The following is a 19,555-nucleotide window of genomic DNA, read 5'->3' as shown; positions in this document are numbered from 1 at the left end:
GGTTTGTTATTTTGCTTCCTGTACGTGAAATCCTAAGACTTTCATTTTAGGGAAATAAAAATTGTTTTAATGTTCTTTGTATCTGAGAGGATTAAAGGGACATCTCAAACATGAAAAGATAGCCTTTTTGGATTCCCTAAAATGTACCGTTAAAAATGGAGTAGGTGAATGAATATGATTTAGGTGCTCAGAAGCCTATTTCAATGCAAGTCTAAGTGCAGACAGAAGATTCTGCACCCACATAGCTTGGCCAATTCAAAGTAGATACCACAGTGATGTTATCTTTTCTTAGGTGTACCTGCATTTGTCTTTGCAGGGCAGAAGTGAACAATTTCATTCTGCCTGTGCTCCAAGAGAAATACAAGCTGCATAACTGGACTAAAACCGAGCTGGACTCTGCTTTGGTAGACTAAAATTCCTGCCCATGTAACCATTTGGACTGTGCCAGTAGTGCTTTTGTTTAAAAAATAATCAGCAGGCATGTTCCTGACTTGCTGTCAGTGTGGTGAGAGTATGTTTTTGTTTTAAATCACCTTGTTTGCCTACAACTAAGCTAAAAGGCCACTGCAGAGTGTGGTTCAGTACCCTTAACATAGGCTATTTTAGACAGAATAGGGCATCTGAGACATCTGCATGGGTGTGGCACACATGAGAGATTGCCTCTATCAGACCCGTGTCCTTCCAGGGCAGCAGCTGGAGGCCAGGTAGGATTTCCTAGGACATCTAAAATGACACAAGGTATCTACATTTAGGCAAATGAATCCCATCCTGTGGAATCTTGGACTTACTCTGCCTGAAATCTGGAAGGATTAGTTGATCCACCACTATATATGCATGTGCTCTCAGACTTCTTCGGGTTGTGGAGGGTTTAGGATAAGAATACAGCTACCTCTATATGTTAGGGTTTGCCTTCCACCAGGCACTGCAATGACAATTTGTCTTCTTTCAGATTCAAAAAGTAATTATTTGTTTTTACTAGTCTACAGAAAGAAATGTCATTTCAATCTCCTCCAGAGAGTGCTGATGATAAACTTCTCATATCTCTTCCCTTTCATGTCTAGGCATTTCTGATAGAAACACCACGCATTCTTTTAAGATTTTCAGTACTTATAAATCCTTAGATGTTCAGAGGTTTTGTGTAACTGGAAAGGCTTTTCAGAAACCAGTAGGTGATATTATTCTTCAATGAATTATATAGGAAAAGAGGACCTAGAAGGATCACTGCCTTATAAAAGATTACAAGAATCCCTCATCACCAAAAAATGGATGGGCTGTGGTAGCAATATTATAATGCCTTATATATGATTTCAAGGAGTTGAAGTGTCTATAGGAATTATGATTTTTTACCTTTAAATATCAGTGCTTGAGATATATAACTTGTTCTTGCTTCTTGTTATATGACATACTCATATGTGATGTGTCTTGAAAGTCAACAGCTGCTCTGAATTTTGCCCTGTGAAAACTAGTATTAGTTGTTACATTTGAGTAACCTCATCAGGTAAGGGGAACTGCATTAAGATTCAGATATTTATAAGGAATTTAAGATTTGAGATGTTCTTAACAATGAAGTTGGGGAGAGGAAAGTTTGGACAGAGAGCAGGTAATCAGTCCTTCAGGCAAAGGGAAGTCCCAGGCAATGGGCAGGATGTTAGTAGCGATATAAAGCTAGTGATTCCATCTACACTTATAAAAATAAATCAAATGTGTACAAAACCTTTGACCCACATAAGGAAAAAATTTCCCATTGATCAGTTCAATTAACTAAAAAATACCCAAAACTCAACAGCTTTCCTGGCCTAAATGAAGGTGTAATTAGAGAAGAGTGCATGATGAATATGAGAAGAAAAAAAAAAAAAAAAAGTATGGTTTGGGGTTTTTTTCTGACTTCTATATTGGTAATAAATCCAGTTCTAAAGCTTCTACAAAATTCAGTAGAACTAAGAGCTGAGGTTTTGCTCTAGACCAACACTTACCAGTAAAGAAATGAATGAAATGGGCTAATTTTACTCTTTCTAGCAGTATAGCCAATTTCAGAAATGTCTCCTCAACTTAAAATGGTGAAAGTTTTTAGAACTGATGATACGTCTGAGACTAAAATGATCTTTAAATGCATCTCCTAGCTGAACGATGTGTTTGGTTGTGTAAGTGTACTGTCAGGAAGAAAAAAATGAATAGATTTAGGGATATATATTGAAGACTGGACTTCAGAAAATACAACTTATTTTCACTTTGTGAACTTTTCTTGCAGAAATAAGAAGTTATACAGGCACTGCACTATGTATGACAATAAGAAATGGCAGGTTCCTATTGATTTAACACACTTGGAATCTCATTAGTTATAAAATGGGACTTGAGTACTGCCAACAAATAAACAACATTTTTTTTTTCATTCTCTGCTGCTCAAAATCACCAAATACAGATTTGTCTAGAGTCCATATATTGTTCCTGCTAGAGGTGATATAAAATAAAAATCAGTTATAGATACACAGATGTTTTTTCCCCTCCTTTCTTCAGGCTGTTGAAGAATGCACAGAATGAAGTTCATTTCAAAATCTGGTATCAGAAACTACTGGCTGCTCTCCAGTTCTGTGCTGGAAAAACCTTGAACAATGAGTTTTCTAAGGAGGAGAAACTTATCAGAATTCTGGAAGACATTGCCAAAAAAGTAAAAGCTACTAGTGACCCAAAAAGAAAGGTTTGTTTAAAAATACCTCCCCTTCCATCTAAGTTTCTTCAGGTAATTTTATTTTTTCTAAGGTGACACCTCTTTCCTATAATGTCCTTTACATAAATAAACCCATGATTTGACTAAAATTTGTAAAATTTTGAGCTGGTCTGGAAACAAGTAAAACATACATATTTAATGGGACGACTCTCATCACTATTACCCTTGAGGTCAGCAGATATTTTAAGCCATTTAAATTCCTTCACTGATGGTTTCTCAACCAGACTTGGAGGTGTTCAGAAATAATGGCAACAAAGCTGATTAACATTCCACTGAAAGGAATGCTCATATTCAGCTCCTCATCCCAAACCATTTGACTCCTCTAGAGCTGCAGTGTTTCTTGAAAACTTTGCTAAGAGTTGTCCTTGACAGGCTGAACATCCTCATTTCTTAGCAAAGCTGACCAGAGTGGACTGTACTTATTATCTCAAGTAGATCATTCAGCAATTAATACTGCACATATATCTGCAGAGGTGCGTTCCTGACAGTAGAAGGCTTGCAGTAATCTCCTTCAGTGGGTGCAGCTTTTCTATTGCATAGGTACATTTCCAATTTAGAACTGTTAATTTTCTAAGACAGGTGTCATTACTTACCTAATGTGTGAAACTTCTTCTTGCTGAGATATCAGCAAGACAGACCAGAAAACTAAATAAAAATATACCTGCCACTGCTGGTTATCATGGAAGTTGTCATTAATTCTTTCTGACTTGTTAAGGATTCAAAGATTTTCAGAGGAATTTTCCCAAAAACTCTCAGTGTTGCTACTGAGAGCAGCAAAGCAAACACGGAAGTAAAATGACAAAAATATTTGCAAAGAGAAAAATCCATGTAACGAAAAAGAAATAATAGTGATACATTATACATTACTGATGTATAAATCAAACTTTAGATATTAATCTCAAGGCTGCAGTTACTGTGATACTGAGAAACTTCTAAACCTTGCAGTTAACACACCTACGGTTAGGCAAGGGAGACCACAGTGTTGAGGCAACAAGCAACAAATTGTGAAGTTGTCCATCAAAGCAAAAAAGGCATGAGATGCAGCCGAGCAGGTGCCAGACTAACCAGCCCCTAATGAACAGTACTGAATCTGAACCTAGATGACAGCACAAAATAGTAGTGCATGTAGGCAGAAAAAGCCTGAATATGGAGTAAAATCACAGTTTTTATTTTTAATAACTGCACCTCAGTGTGACCTCATTAGCTGTTGTAAGGTTACATGGATGCTACCAGCTCCAGAAATTGTACTCCTTGTTTAAAATATAGAAAGACAGTCAGTGGCTTAAAAGCTGCTGTTATGTTCTTTTGTTCTTTCCTGTTGCCATAATGATTCACATGTTGCAGGAGGTGTTAAAGGTGGAGCTCAGCAGACTTCAGCAGTTCTTCCAGGAGGTGAAGGTTTGTCGGCTTCCCCTGAATCCCGCGCTTGTTGTCCAAGGCATTGCAGCAGACGTAAGTCTAGCTCATGCAATGGATTATGGTTTGTTTGTTTATTTTTTTTTTTTTAGTATAAAGGGGAAGAGACAATGAATGGTTGCACTGACTGGGAAATAGTCTTACTGGTACTAAGCATGAATCACCTGGTAAACTGACATCTAGCCTAATCACCTTTAAACTGGGGGCCTTTGTTTGAGGCAGAGGTGAAGGGGACGGGTGGGATGGGTGTTGCATGCATATCTCACCTTGTGCATCCCTAGCAGCAGAGATTTCAAACTCTGAGCAGCCTGCTCACAACTCAGCTGCCCTGCCATGGTGTTGGGATTGGGAAGGGCACCTGGCTTCCCTGAAGCTGAGGCCTGGTTACCATCCTGCCCAAGTAGCTCTTGGTGGCAGTTTTTTTCTCATCTAAGATTGTCCTCTGTCATGTATGGGAGCAGCTAAAGGTCTAGAGCTAGCTTTCTTTTTGCTGAGGTGACACTATGCACATGACTGAGAATTGCTAAAATATTAAATATTCACTGTAACTTTACGTGTGTCTATGACCCCTATTAAAAATGACTTAAGAACAGAGGAAACAACAATGCTTTTTAGTGTTACTTGGCTTTACTTTGACCACAGTACTAAGACTCAGTTATTCATTGTTTAGAAATGTTTTCATAAACAATATTATTCCAGGAATAAGTTGTCCCATCTCTGGAGAAGGAGAAGGTATCCAGCAGCAAAAGAAAACAAATCTGAGCACCCATATATATTACCAGTTATAGCTGCCTAATTACAGCAATTTGTGCTCTATTTTTGTTCTCTGGCTCATTATCTACAGTGGACCTGATTCTAAGAGGTGCTGATCCCTTCAATTGCCTCTGACCTGTGATTCTCCAAGTAATTGCTATTCAGCCTTGATCTCACTGAGAACAGAGGTCTTCCAGCACCCTGCAGGCTTGGGCCAATTGTGTATGATATAAGTCAGAAGAATTTGAAGCCTGCTGCTTCTCACTGCTTTTAGGCTTTTTAGAAATAATGACTAATGGGAAGGGATCTCACTGTACAGTTGCGCTATTTATGCTGCACTAGCTTGGCTGGACAGATACAAAATGTTTAAATATAAATATTGGAAGAAAGTGTTTTTTTCATTTTTCTTATATCATTATAGGCCATTATATTGCTATAAGTATATGCAGCTTCTTGATTGAACTGTATGTCAGTATAATCCTGCAAATTAGAATTTTTAGATGCTTATAATTACCTAAATTTAATTAATTTTGGTGTCATCTATTGATTTTACTAGTAACAAGCAGTGTTCCCAACTCTATCAGTAGTTCATTATCTCACAACAGCCTTTCAAGCACTTATTGAGACATTTCAATTGGCAAAATTCCACAGGGGGTCAGGATTTCATCATCAATAATAGCTATTGCACGTCACAGATGTATGATGTGGCTAAGACAATATTTTCTTGCTTGTAGCATGCTTTGAGAAGTTTAGATGAAAAGCAAGAGACAGCTGTGTCTAGTAGTGTTTTTGTTCAAATTAGCCTCCATTGCACTGTACCCAGTAAAGACAGCAGTATCTCCTGTGGGGCACTCATTATTTCTAGAAACGAGGCCATTAATTTACCACTGTCTTTGGTTGGTTCTTTGGGTCGTTTTTTCCCCCTGCTTTTCTTAATAATGATAATAATACCACCCTAACTCTCACAGGATTTGCAATGCTTGGCTCATTAATGCTTCCTGAAGCCCTCTGAGGTCTTCAGACAGAAAGAGCTGTAGGGCATGAGAGGTCAGAGTTTATGTTTAATTAAGATAAATTCTACATAAATAGATTGTGATTTTCAGAATTTCCTGTATCCTTAGCCAGAGTGATTTCAACAAAGAAATTATCAGGTTCTCTGCTTCCGTAAAGAGTGTATGATTGGGCAACTTTTTTTTGCAGAAAATAATAGGACCAAAAGCTTTTCAATGCTTTATAGATTCTCATTAGATCAGTCTTACGTACTTCATCTACTCAGTCCCACCCAAAGTTTATTGTTAAGAGGCCTAGATGAAAATGAAAAACAATTAGTACAGAATATACAGTCAATTCATGTAATCTGATTATTGAGTGAAAAAAATTGTCTGGGGAAAATAATTTCTCATTTTCCTTACCCAATTAAACAGTCAATAATATAAAGAATTATTTATTTTTTGGTATTAGTGCTACTGAGCTGTATTTAAAGATGGCACATTTTTCAGAGGTATTGTATCAGCCTGTTTTGTATATGTGACACTGTTGTTTTTCTCTCTCATCTTTTTTTCCCTGAAGTCATGTTCATATTTTACGTCCAATGCTTTTCCATTAAAAATCTCCTTCATCAATGCAAATGCTCCAAGTGGAAATATCAATGTTATTTTTAAGGTATGTTCTTCCTCTAATGCTCACTTCCTTTTGTGTGGAAAACGTTAATTTGAAATTCACCTAATTTATGTTTTAAATCTTGAGCTGAGAATGTTTGATTTGGCTCTGCTGTTTACTTTTCCCAATTATTTTTTACACAAGAACTTTTAATGGAATATGTTAAGGCAATGCACTGAAGTACCAACTTTATAAATGGTAGAGAATCAAATGACTTCTTGCATTTATTTTTTTCTTAGTGGAGACAACCAGGCTAAAATATTAAGTTTATATTTTAAACCTAGTTTATTTGCCACACTGAAGTCTTAGTGAATAGATAGTTCAGAATGACTGAATCCATTAGCCTTGTCCATATGTCTCTAACAAATGGAAGTACTGTAGTGTTAGAGACTGCATTTGCTACACAAAACTAATTCTGGTCCTACCAGATAGCATGGGGGAATGGGCTGAGGAAGAGGGAGGTGGTGGGGACAGCAGAGGAGCTCTGTCTCACTGGAGTTACTGGGAGGAACTGACTCTGAAAATAAACTCCAGTTTATTTTTCAGTTGTCAACTAGAAAAGCTTCAGAGTTCAGGACTGTGCTTGTTCATCTGCAAAAGACAATACATTCAATTTAAAGTCACTTCTCTTGTAAAAGAGCAAAAATCTTCCATAACAGTGGATACTGTTTTTAGAGAAGAACACTGAAGTTCATAAAATGGCTGATGGATACGAAATGGTCAGTGTGGCCAATGAGATTATTCCTAGATCTTTTTCAGTACCATTTTCCAAACCAGAAGTCTAAAAAATTTATAAAAATAAATTAAAAAAAAATATACTTCTAGGCTGTCTTGAATTAAATTGACCTTTAGAGCAGCTGCAATTCTCAGGAATAGAAGTATGCTTTCCAGGCATGTTGGGGGGTGGCTAGCAATGTTAAGTTTTTCTGAATGTTTATCAATCTGTTTCTTATGCCATTTCATCTGAGAATCAATGTTAAATAGCCAAGTTCCTACTTACTTGAGCAACTTGAGTAAATGCCTGCTCATGGGGCATTTAAACATTCATGCTGTTTCTGTCTAAACAGTATTTTCCTTGCCCAGTAACATTCAACAAACAACAGTCCAGTTTTTCTACAAGAAACACGGATTTTTTGTAGAAGTATTATAGCTGACATCACCTTCTGTCAGGAAACCATTGTGTTAAAGTACCTTTTACTTGTACCATAGTTCCATTGTTTATTCATGATGGATAATGCATGCATAAAATGATAAACACTGATATCATACAAAATTGTCTACTGATTGTAAATGTGAGGGAATGAGGGAAAATGAGTGGAGAGAATAGTATTTTTCACAGGTTTAGGTACTAAGAATTGATTGGAGTCAAAATTGCCTTTAAAGGAAAGAAAAATAGATTTGGATTTTTATTTTTAAAGGTGAGTTTATGTCTCCATCGTGTACTCATGGCAGTAAATGTCTGTAGATTGGAATGCTTATATAAAAAAGACGTAATATAATAATGAACCACTTAAAAATACTGGTAAAAGTCACATGTATTTTGGATGGGGTAGAAAGGAGGAAACAAAAAAAAAAAGCAGGGCTTTTATTTCCACAGGCCATTTACTCAGCCATGGCTGAAAATAATCTCTTCATTACTTCTTGTGGCTACAATTAAAGCCCCGTTTCGCTATGATTATTGTTTGACCGACTCCATGGGGAGAGCAGTCAACACTGTATCGCTGCTTGAAACTGAATATGAATCATGTCATGGATAAAATATAAATTAATGATAAAATTTCCCTTCAGCCTGCTGCAAATACCAAGTTGTAAAGCTTAACATTAGACAAATGCTGTCATTTATGAAAAGAAAGCTAGCATTAGGTAGACTTTAAAATGTAGCTAAATTAGGATCCTACCTTCAGATTAAATTTTCAAACTCTAATACATAGTAATAATAAGCAGAAAGGCTGTAGTTAATTGGGGAGCATTTGTTACCATCTCAGTGGCTGCCAAAACTGCTTCTACCTACATGTGCCGTCTACTCTGTCCTCTTCTGACATAGAATGATAAAGAAAGTAACAGATTTCAAGAAAGACAAGAGGAATGTACTGTAGAATGAATGTAGCTATTTTGGTGGGGGAAAAAGTCCAAATGAAATAGGAAATTATTTCTGTTTGGTACTGAAGGAGAAACTTGGATTTCTTGTGCAATTTTCACAGATAGGTGATGATCTACGTCAAGATATGCTGGTTCTGCAAATTATTCGAGTGATGGACAGCATTTGGCTCCAAGAGGGACTGGATATGCAGATGATCATTTATAGATGTTTATCTACAGGAAAAGGCCAAGGTCGGTTTTAGATTATAAAAGTTACCTCTGTTACATTATTCATATTTCATGTAAACAGCAGTATATAAAAATCCTCCCTTTAGCTTTTATTTTCATGAGTGTCTCATTTCTCTTCCCCCTTGAAAAAAAAAAAAAAAAAAAAAGCTCAGAATTTCAGTTACTTGAGCCCTGAATTGTATACTGTGTGATCCTGAATGTTCATTTTATTTATTAATTTTGCCTCTACAGAAGAAGTGCAACCAACCACACTGAATTTTGTAGCAACTTAGGCTAGAATTTTCCAAAAAGCTCAACACCGTCAGCTTGCACCAGGTTCTTAGAATTGAACTTCACCCATCAAAAAGAAGGCTTTGGAGAAAATTTGCCATAGCTACTAAACTTTTAATCCACTATGATCCTGCATAGATACTTAAATGAATCTAGATGCATCTGGTTATAGAAAGTACCTGTAGACAAGTGATGACAGCTTCATAGTGTTGATTTTGAAATATTACTCTTGTGATTTATGCTGCTTAGGGCAGGCCTGATTCATGTGAAAGCTTTATTTCTCTCTTATGGTTGTTATAGCAGAGCTGTAGCAGAGATACCAATTGCTTGCTAAAGAAATTTACTGACAGCAATAAGCTTACAATTTTTTACTGACTCTCCCAACTCTTTTACTGAAAATAATCCTTGCACAAATAGAAGACTGATGTATCCAGATTACCTGCAGTAGAAAAACTGTTAAAATTAAAAAAAAAAAATAAATTAAAAAATCATTGCTTTCTGGTCAACAGAGAGAAGATGAGAGAGAATGAATGATCTGAGGTAACTAGGGGAAAGTACAGATGAGTTCATGCACATGGTGGGTGGTTAAGGTGACCTGAGAAGGACTCCTCCCTTTTTTGTAGAGATTATAGGGAGTCAAAGCCTGAAGGCTTCTGCTTTAAAGTCAAATCTTACAAGAATACCATTTCTGAACATAATATTATAGTCTCTCTTTTATATACTAAGACCTAATTTGATTTTTGCCAAAAAAGATACAGGGATCGTCTGCAAATAATACTCTCTGCCTGACAGTCTCTTCCTTTCAGCACTATAGCAGCAGAAAACCTCTTGGTGTCTGACAGATTTTCCGCACATCTTTCCTTATGAGCTACAGAAGTGTTAATATAATTGATTTACAGCTAATAATTAAGGATAAAAGGACCAAGTGACATGCCTGTGGGCATACAGGACATGTGCTTAAGAAAACTTGTGTACCCAGGCCTTCCAGGTCCTAGGCTAATGACTTCCTTCATGGGCCCCTTTTTCCACACAAAGGAGATAGGAGTTAGTAGTTTAATAGTTGTGGGAACACAGAAATCACTTTTCACAGAAATATGAAAAACAGATTACCACTTCCCAGGCATGGTGTAATAGAGCAACTTGTCACCAAGTTAAATTGTTAGAGGAAGTACTCCCTGTAATGCAGAGCTGCAGGATGATGTGCCAGGAGAACCACACATGGCAACAGGGACAGGGACAGAAGGCTGGCAAGCCAGGTCTTGGTTCCAAAAAAGGAATTAAGTGTATGCAGTAGAGATAGAGGATTCAAGTGAAGCATTGCAAAATGCTTGGCTTCTCTCTGCACTTCAGAGTTCCAGTTTATGTCATATAGGATCCGACTAATTTCTGCACTATCTAGTATCCTTTCTCCCAGCTGTGATCAGCATCACATACTGCAGAAAAATTTATGTAGCATTCTAGACAATAAACACATATGAAATAACTTTATATTTTGTAGTAAATATATGATCCCTTTTTTTGCAGATTTTTGTTCATTTTGTACATATTCTACCCACTTTGAATCTCATTAAATTATTGGCCTTGTTGGTATCTTAAGGCAGTTATGTCCACAATAACGTTATTGGTGGTTTTATTTCTCATTTGCAGAACTGCCACTTTTTACTAAATGCCCTTTGTTTTTTGTTTCCAAAGGGAAAGAGAAAAACAATCCTGATCTATATTTTCTATTGCATTCATGTCATGGTCTAACCCCAGCCAGCTGCTAAATACCACACAGCTGCTCGATCGCTCTGCGCCCCCCCAGCAAGATGCGGGGAAGAGAAATGGAAGGGTGAAAGTGAGAAAACTCATGGGTTGAGATAAATACAGTTTAACAGACAAAGCAAAAGTTGCACACAAAAGTGCAGCAAAACTAGGAATTCGTTCACCACTTCCCATGGGCAGGCAGGGGCTCAGCCATGCCCGGGACAGCCAGGTTCTGTCATGCGTAACAGTTAGGAAGACACATACCATCACCCTGAATGTCCCCCCCTTCCTTCTTTTTCCCCCAGCTCTATATGCTGAGCATAATGTCATATGGTCTGGAATATCCCTTAGGTCAGTGGGGGTCAGCTGTCCCATCTGTGTCCCCTCCCAGCTTCTTGTGCCCCACTAGTCTACTTGCTGGTGGGGCGGTGTGAGGAGCAGAAAAGGCCTTGGCTCTGTGTAAGCACTGCTCAGCAGTAACTGAAACATCTCTGTATTAATAACACTGTTTTCAGCACAAATCAAAAACATAGCCCCTTACTAGACACTATGAAGAGAATTAACTATCCCAGCCAAAATCAGCACAATTCATTATTTTATAAGCTTTTAAGCATGTATTTTTTCTGCATGGAATGATCTAACAACAGGCAATATGCATTGATGATCTTCATGTATTTTTAAAGTTGAAGGTTTTTCATGCAAACTCTTTTCTTTCTGATTAGGATTGGTACAGATGGTACCAGATGCTACCACACTAGCAAAGATCCACAGGGAGTCTGGACTGATAGGACCTCTGAAAGAAAACACAATTAAAAAATGGTTCCGTCATCACCATCCTCTGGAATCAAGTTACCAAGAGGTAACATTATAATGAAGCTTATTATACATTTCATGTTTTACCATGGGAAAAAAAAGAAACCAAATGGCAGTAAGCAGCAAAAACAAATGACTCAGACACAAGACAAACAAGTCGCATGCATAGAAGCCAGGGAATTGACTTAAATGCCACTCACTTTCTAAGGACATATTGCTCTAGATCAAGTGCATTCTAGTACATTTTCTATAAAAATGTGTCACAGAGATGTTTTGAAATTTATTAGTGAAGTAAAGAGAAGCTGAGGTTGAAATTAAGTATTGAACTCAAAAACATTTATTTTTTAAGTCAGCTCTCTAAATATTTTATATAAACCATGCAAAGTCTCGGTGGATTTTCTCTATTTGGAAATGACCCTGTCAATACCCACAGTTTTAGAAAGCTGTTTTTTCAATAATACCTAGTCATATGATAAATAAGATCATGCTTTTCATATCACATTGTGGCATTCTATGTAATACATCTGATTTTATGAAACTAAACAATATGCATGAGCCAAAAAATTGGAAAATTAACTTATAGAAGCAGAGGTTTCCCCAAGGAACACTTTATATTAATTCTTTGTTGGTTGAGCACATCCTGAGGCCCATGAAAAACCTTTTAATGTTTGCGTTGTAAAAACAATTTTTAGAACCCTTCTCTGTGCTCACAGTAGGTTGGTAGCCACCATATAAAATTTAAAGGGGAGCTTTGAATATTTACCACTCTGAAAATCAAGTGTTTTTATAACAGTTTATTAGTAGATGTATGGCATAAATATGTTTGATAAATTTTAGTGATTTTGTAATTATTCCATAGGCATTTGTTCATCCACATTTTCAGTAAGAACACTTGAATTCCTGGTATATCAACTTGTTTCTATTAAACAGGAACAATCTGTATAGAGTATTTTTTTTTTTTACAAGTTTGTATGTTTACAGTGTTATGGTAGAACTGCAGCCAACATTTCAATTGAAAAGTGAGATGCTATTAGTTATTGACTGAAAACCTGATTTCTTGCTGCTACTGGAGTTTGTAAAAAGTACCATTAATGTAGATTATTCTAAAACAAATTTCTACCCAATTTCTTTCAATTTTTTAAACATATAAAATGCAATTGGATCTGATTGCATAGGGCATGCACAAAATTACTACTGTGCATTCACTTTGCACTCGCTGGTGAACAAACCTTTCTCTTATTTTACTCCTTAATGATTTTTTACTCATACAGTGCTGTATCTAAGGTGCTCAGAAAACTAAGGCAGAAGAAGCTTTAATATCCTCATTTTACAGTTGGCTGAACAAAGTCACCGAAAGCTTAGGTATTTTGTCCAAGGTCATCAATGTGAGTAAGTAGTATGGTTAGGCATAAAATTCAGCCAATGCTTGTGCTGTGCCCTAAGTCTTCCCTAGTGCTGTCATCTGTATCAGCCATTGCAGGTGGCACCCTGCATCTATAGGGGAACCCTGAATGCCTAAATAATTATTTACCTTGTCTAATGTAGGTTTTGTCCAAAAACATAAAGATCAATGATTGGGATTGTTTGGGTTTCTATATAAATTAATTACATTGTGATTTAGATTCATGGGAGAATAAGGAATTTCTGAATAAGAACTGCATTTTCAGTTCTTAAACAGTAGTATGTAAGATTAAAAAAAGGCAAAAGCTATTCCTTATGCTTTGGGGTAGAAGAGTGATCATCATCTTAATCGGGAATAACTCTCCCCTGAAAAACGACACCAAATATGTGTGTTGTAAAAGAGGTTGGGTAGATTCTACTAGGAGAACTCACAGTTGTTAAATACTTCCCACTGAAGTTAGCAGAAAACTCGGAATCCACCTGTGGGTGTGTGGTGAGCAGATCATTAACTTGTACATTTTCCTACATCTGCTATGGGCACATTTTTGGCAAAGAGAAATGCCACAATGCAGTATTGTAATGAGATTCATGAGATAAATATGAACGAGCAAATCTACTTACACGAAGCATACTAACAAAATATATATCTCCACCACGTAAAAGAGTATCAGGGGAGCACGTTGTATTAAACATGACTGCTAGCCTGCTTTTTGGTTCAGTCACTCTCTTGAGGGTCTCTGCACAACACTAGGTTTTATCCCATAGTCTATTCAGATTCACAGATTCTATGAGCCTTTCTTTGTTTCAGTTCATTTCTGTAAAATGGGGTTTAATTCTTTGGGTTGCTATATTGTGAGACTTGATTAATTAGGATTTGAGAAAGGCAATTGAGTTCTGGAGAAAAAAGACCCATGTAGGTACAGAACAGTACAGTGGGTGTAAAGTAACCTACTTTCTTTACAAAGCAAATAGTTAAATTTGTGGATTTCCAGCTAATTTCCAAACAATTGTTTTTATAATTAGCTATTTTACAGGCTATTGAAAAGAAATTTCAGCTTCCTGCCAAGAAGCTTGCTTTTCTTAGGTATGTTTCACCTTAGAAGTTTTCCATAGAATTCCAAGTATCGATAAAACACAATGTGAAAACCTCATGCATAAAATTGTTCTTGCATTGTAATTTTGCAATTTGTGCATTACTTGTTTTAGCACCATTCTTACAAACAACTGTCAAATTTTAGCTATATGCATAGCATTTGTAGAACTACAATTTTTTGTTTTCTTGTTAGTGTCACAAATAAATACATCTGTATATTTCCAGTAAGTGCTTTTGTTTTACTAACTAGGCAATAAGGAATTTCTTTTATTCCTGCGCTGGCTGGTGTGTTGTTACCTTCATTCTGGGAGTCTGTGATCGACACAGTGACAACATAATGCTGACAAATGCTGGACACATATTCCACATAGATTTTGGAAGATTTTTAGGTCACGCACAGACATTTGGAAGCATAAGAAGGTTAGTATCTATAGTAACGCGCATAGTAAGCTTTAAACCAACGTTCTGAAATTTCACAGCCTTTTTAACTCACATGGAAAAAAAATACAAATTAGATCATGCTTTTTTTTCTTTCTGAATTTTCCAAAACAACCTCTTTTTGTTGTTCAAAAAGCTTCTAAAACAATATAGGACTGGCTGGGAAAGGAATTAAAAGGAGATATCGGAGATCCTCTTTCAGTCTAAAAAAAAAAAAAAAAAATTAAATCCTTGTTTGGTCAGCCATTTAAATGATGCGATTCAGTAGTGACCAGAATAGTAGACTGGCCTATGCCAAAAGAATTCTGATGTCTGTTGTTTTTTTCCTAGCAAACAGATGTTCCTATAATGGATCCAAAACCATAGATGTATCTAATTGACCACTTTCTTCCCATATTCAGAGAAGAAACCAAATTTTCCAAATAGACATTGAGAATAATTGCGTTATACCTCTGTGGGTAAAATTGCAAAATTTTCATTATCTTTTGGAGTTCTACATCTAACCACACTGCGCTCAGGGGCTGTTTTGCAAATATCTGAGTTTACCTAAAAAAAAGATTGAATTTTCTGTGTTTGTATCTCTCTGTGCTGTAACTATCCCATGGTAAAGATAAATAAAATAGTGTAATCATGTATTCTAGTTCCTAATGTGAACATATTATGGAAGAATGAATTGTGATGGAATAAGAATAGATAGGACAATACCAGTACGTGCAGACACAAAGAAGCTGTTCTAGCAGAGTAGAGAATGGATAAACGATCCCTAATACTGACAAGATGAGTAGTGGGTGGGTGTGTGGAGATGTCTGTGTCTTTCTTGCATGTTTCCTAATAATTTTCAGAACTAGCCCCAGAATTAAGTTTGAACTACTTGTTCCTTTCTTTTTTTTGTTTTTTTTTTTTTTTTTTTTTAGCTGGCCTTTGACTATTCTAGACTATCTCAGTGTGTTAGACAGAAATAGCAGCGTGGGAGTATTGATATGAGGGAAGCTGATGGGGATAATAAGTACTTCTAAGTCAGGCAGTCAAAAGATTTAGTTGCAGTGCTCAGAATTATCATCAATCATTCACGATATGCTCCCTTAATCCTACTTATTTGCTGCGGAAAGAATAAAGCAGAACATAGTAATAAAAAAAAGATACTTATGCATGCTCTGAGTCAAGTGCTGCATCCCTCACTCCAGCAAACCTCCCTTTGGAGCCCAATAGGAATTCCCTTGAGCAGTAATTTTATATGAGCAAAGAATTATCTAGTTTGAGTGAACAACAGGACGAAACAAATATAGGGGGAACACAGCAACCAAATTTAAACAGAAATCATGTAATAGCATTAATAAAAATAGATGTTAATTTTACTGCTTTACAACTCAGTCACACTAAACCATCTTATTAAGTGTATGAAAATTATTTTAGAACATTGTCACTTCCATAAATAGCAACCATTTTTTCCTGTTTCTTCATGCAGTATATTGCTTTTAAACTATAGAATAAAATAACACATTTTAGGACCTCCATTCATGGAGTGCCCTTATGGTTCCATAGTAAAACTAGGACTCATGCTTAACAACAGGTTATGAGCATCGTGTGATAATGGTTGTCTTCCTCATACCTACATGCAACTGAGCAGATAGAATATTAGTGAGCTGTATGGACCTTCATGAAATGTAACATATTATTTGTAACAGAGGAACACAGGGATATCACATTTCTACATCCCATAAGTTTCAGGCTCTCTCAAAATCTAAAACACTCAGTGCTATTTGTATGTACTCATTCCCACAAGGCAAGTCATGAAATAGGTTTAGCCTCTGGTTTCTTTAACAGTTCTTTATATTACATTTCTATTTGAGTTATTATTAGGTTTTTGTCTGAGTTCTTTGCATCCCCAACAATATCATACCCTTAAAATAATATTGACAAAACAGCAGCACAGTGCTTTCAAATCTTTAATATTATAAGTGCCGACCCTGGGGGTTTTGTACAGTAGATGCTCTACATACACTTGTGAAGCTCTATAGGTGGCTTTAAAGAATGAAAAGCATCTGATTCAAGTCCCTAAACATGCAACACATCTTTACACACATGACACAAACATACTTTCTTTATTTTTTTTTTTTTGTAAAATTAAATCTATGCAAATGAATGAAGGCTTATAGAAAAGGAGTCCCTGTCTGAGCTCTTTGAAATGGTCATTCCTTTCAGAATTTAGGAAGTTGCTTGCCACAGCTGTCCCTTTTCTGTTCTCAGGGAGGGATTTTTGCCATTACCAAACTCTTATTCTTCATAAAGCTTCACGAAGCCAGGTCCTCTGCAGTATTCTACATATGGAGCATTTCTTCTGATGTAAATAAAGTGAAAGGCATACATGGCAGCTTTGAGAATCGCTTGCTGTCGTGGATGGGCTGCAGTTCTTTCTATCAAATCTAATATGAGTCTTCAGAGAACCCTCTGAAGCTGATATGATTCATGTAGTCATGCTCACTTTCACATTTGTGACTGTATAACACCCCAACAAGGGATTAGTTAACTTTTCTAGTTCCTGCCCTCATCCAAATGATGTCCAATAAATCTGCTCAGTTCTGAGTCTGAGGCACAAATCAGTAGCTCAGCTCTTACCAATTTTAGAGGGAAGAGAAATCAGGAGCTTTCTGTCTTTTCCAGTTCCATGTACCTTCACAGTGCAGCAAATATGTTAAATAGTACTAATAACCTGTCTTTATTTGGGTCTAGAAACTAAGGTTTCAGAAGAAGTGTTGGAGGGAGACATATGATGTATCTAACCAACAGCATAATAATACAGCTTGGCAGCAGAATTATTCCCAAAGTCCCACAGGGAACTTTCCTTCTGAACCATGAGATTTCTTTTCTTTTTTTTTTTTTTTTTTTTTTTTTTTTTTTTATCATACTGGATGACACATTTTGTTAGTGGAAATAAAATACTCCTCCTTTCATTCTCTAATCCAGCCACCATATTTGATCTACATTCCCCTAAAGTAGTAAATTTTGCAAGCTGTATGAAGAAACGTTACTTGTTTCACATATATATATTTCAAATAACCGTCATATTCTTTATCTACCGAATATTCTGTAGCAATCATCTTAGACCCACCCCAAGTAAAATATGTGTAATATTATCCAGGTAATCATATGGGACTAGGTCCATCATCAAATGGTACAGAAGAAGGTGTCTGGCTCATGGTTGTATCTGCCATGTTTTCTTTGCTTTTGTTTTCTTATTTTCAGTTCTGACCAGTTCCTTTTCAATGTTTCTTCTTTGGTGAATGAAGCAATAAGAGATTTATTTAAATTCTGTAATAACTGAACTAATCCTAACTTCAGCACCCTTATCCTCTCCACTGCCAGTCACTTCCAGCACTGTCATCTACATTTTTTCAGTCAGTGATGAGTAGTCTGTAACCTGATGCCAAGATATGGAGTAGTCTAGCTCATGGCACACTGTAAATTCACCTTTTGATAACCTAGGTGTCCATTCTGTTTTTTAAATACCCAGTCATCCTGATTATTTATGACACTCACTGGCCTTTCTTTTCTCTGATCTGAATCACAGAGACCCTCTTGTCTCTTTGCCAAACTAATCCCACGTCTTGGCGTGGTTTTCCCAGAAGTTAAATCTGCTAAGCTGGTTTTCTTCTACAAGTTAATTACTAGAGGCAGCCTAGCTATTCCACTGGGAAATTCCATTTTTTTGAGAAAAGTTTCAAAAATATGGGAAAAGTACGTTTCCCACACTTTCTTCCTATGTCAGTGTTTTCCTATACTGAAAAGCACTTAAGAAAGCCTGATCATGTAGAAATGTGGAAGTGCCTCTTTTTATTTTAAAAGTAACATATTTCAGTTTTAACGTTAATAACATAAAATGAGTGTTACTGTCTCACTGGAAGTGTTTATTTGAAAAAAAAAAAAAAGAGCATTCTTTTTGGGTATTTCCTTCTAAAACAGAAAAGTTGGGATAGGAACAGGGAACAATAAGATGTCTATCCATTCTTTGACTATGTTGTATCTACATGTGTTCCATATTTTTCCTAAAAGATAGGAAAAAGTGAGGAATAAGGAAGATAAGAACTTGAGAATTTCACATTTATTGCATTTTTAAAAAATTATTTCAGTTACTCATCAAACAAAGAGTCTAAAACTTGTAAGTAAAAACATATAATCACTTTTAATTTTCTGAACTTGTGCATAAAACTATTGGACTAACTTGTATTACCTGCTGAAAGATTTCATTAGGAATTTTCAGTATGCCTATTTATTAATTAATTTTCTGCAGTTTAAATTTATTTTTCTGACATGATTGGTCTGGAGTTATAAGTTAATGTGAACTAGTAACTCCTAATTCTTTGCCATCATCCACTTGCAGCACTTTCTGTATGCTACGCTTCAAAAATCTCTGACTGAAATCCTGGAAAGATTAATTTTCATGACTTAAAACACCTTAGTAGCCCAAATGATCTTAGTAAGACTATACAGATGTTTAAAGATAGTCATATACATAAGTCTTTGCATAAAGACTGAAAGGTGAAATATGTGTAAAGACCTAAAGGTGAAACAGTGTCACCCCCAAAGTACCAGAGACTAAAAGGGCTTGAATTTTTGAGGCAAGAAGTCCATCACTTCTCAAAGCCAAGTGTCTCTAATTGCCCTAAATTAAACACTGAAAACACAAGTCGAGTCTGAGAACATATGAGCAGCACAAGTTGCAATCATGAGTTTCAGATACGCTTCTGTTATCTTTGCCTGCTTTGAAGAGTTGGTGTTTATTATTGCTGTTTTGGTGATTTCTCTAATTATCAAGCCTGGACAGTAGTTACCATTGGTTATTTATTTTCAGTAATAGCCTCTTGCGGAGAGTATTCAGTTAAAGCTTTTTGAAATCAGAGTAAACTATGTTCACT

At 36.3% G+C, this 19,555-nt stretch overlaps 1 protein-coding gene across 2 annotated transcripts in view; it reads left to right on the top strand.

The window, feature by feature from the left end:
- PIK3C2G (phosphatidylinositol-4-phosphate 3-kinase catalytic subunit type 2 gamma) overlaps positions 1-19,555 on the top strand; it is a 317,803-nt gene that overhangs the window by 229,732 nt on the left and 68,516 nt on the right. For both annotated transcript variants that reach the window (XM_042795497.1, XM_032986468.2), the window contains 6 exons: positions 2,515-2,695; positions 4,070-4,177; positions 6,464-6,556; positions 8,755-8,884; positions 11,620-11,756; positions 14,455-14,624. In XM_042795497.1, the coding sequence (XP_042651431.1) occupies positions 2,515-2,695; positions 4,070-4,177; positions 6,464-6,556; positions 8,755-8,884; positions 11,620-11,756; positions 14,455-14,624 (819 nt within the window). The remainder of the gene's footprint in view (positions 1-2,514; positions 2,696-4,069; positions 4,178-6,463; positions 6,557-8,754; positions 8,885-11,619; positions 11,757-14,454; positions 14,625-19,555) is intronic.

This window comes from Tyto alba, unplaced genomic scaffold (genome assembly GCF_018691265.1).
Source record: "Tyto alba isolate M040663 unplaced genomic scaffold, T.alba_DEE_v4.0 Super-Scaffold_21, whole genome shotgun sequence".
Taxonomy (NCBI): Eukaryota; Metazoa; Chordata; class Aves; order Strigiformes; family Tytonidae; genus Tyto; species Tyto alba.
The sequence above is the reverse complement of the archived record's forward strand: the minus strand, read 5'-3'. Positions and strand labels throughout refer to the sequence as shown.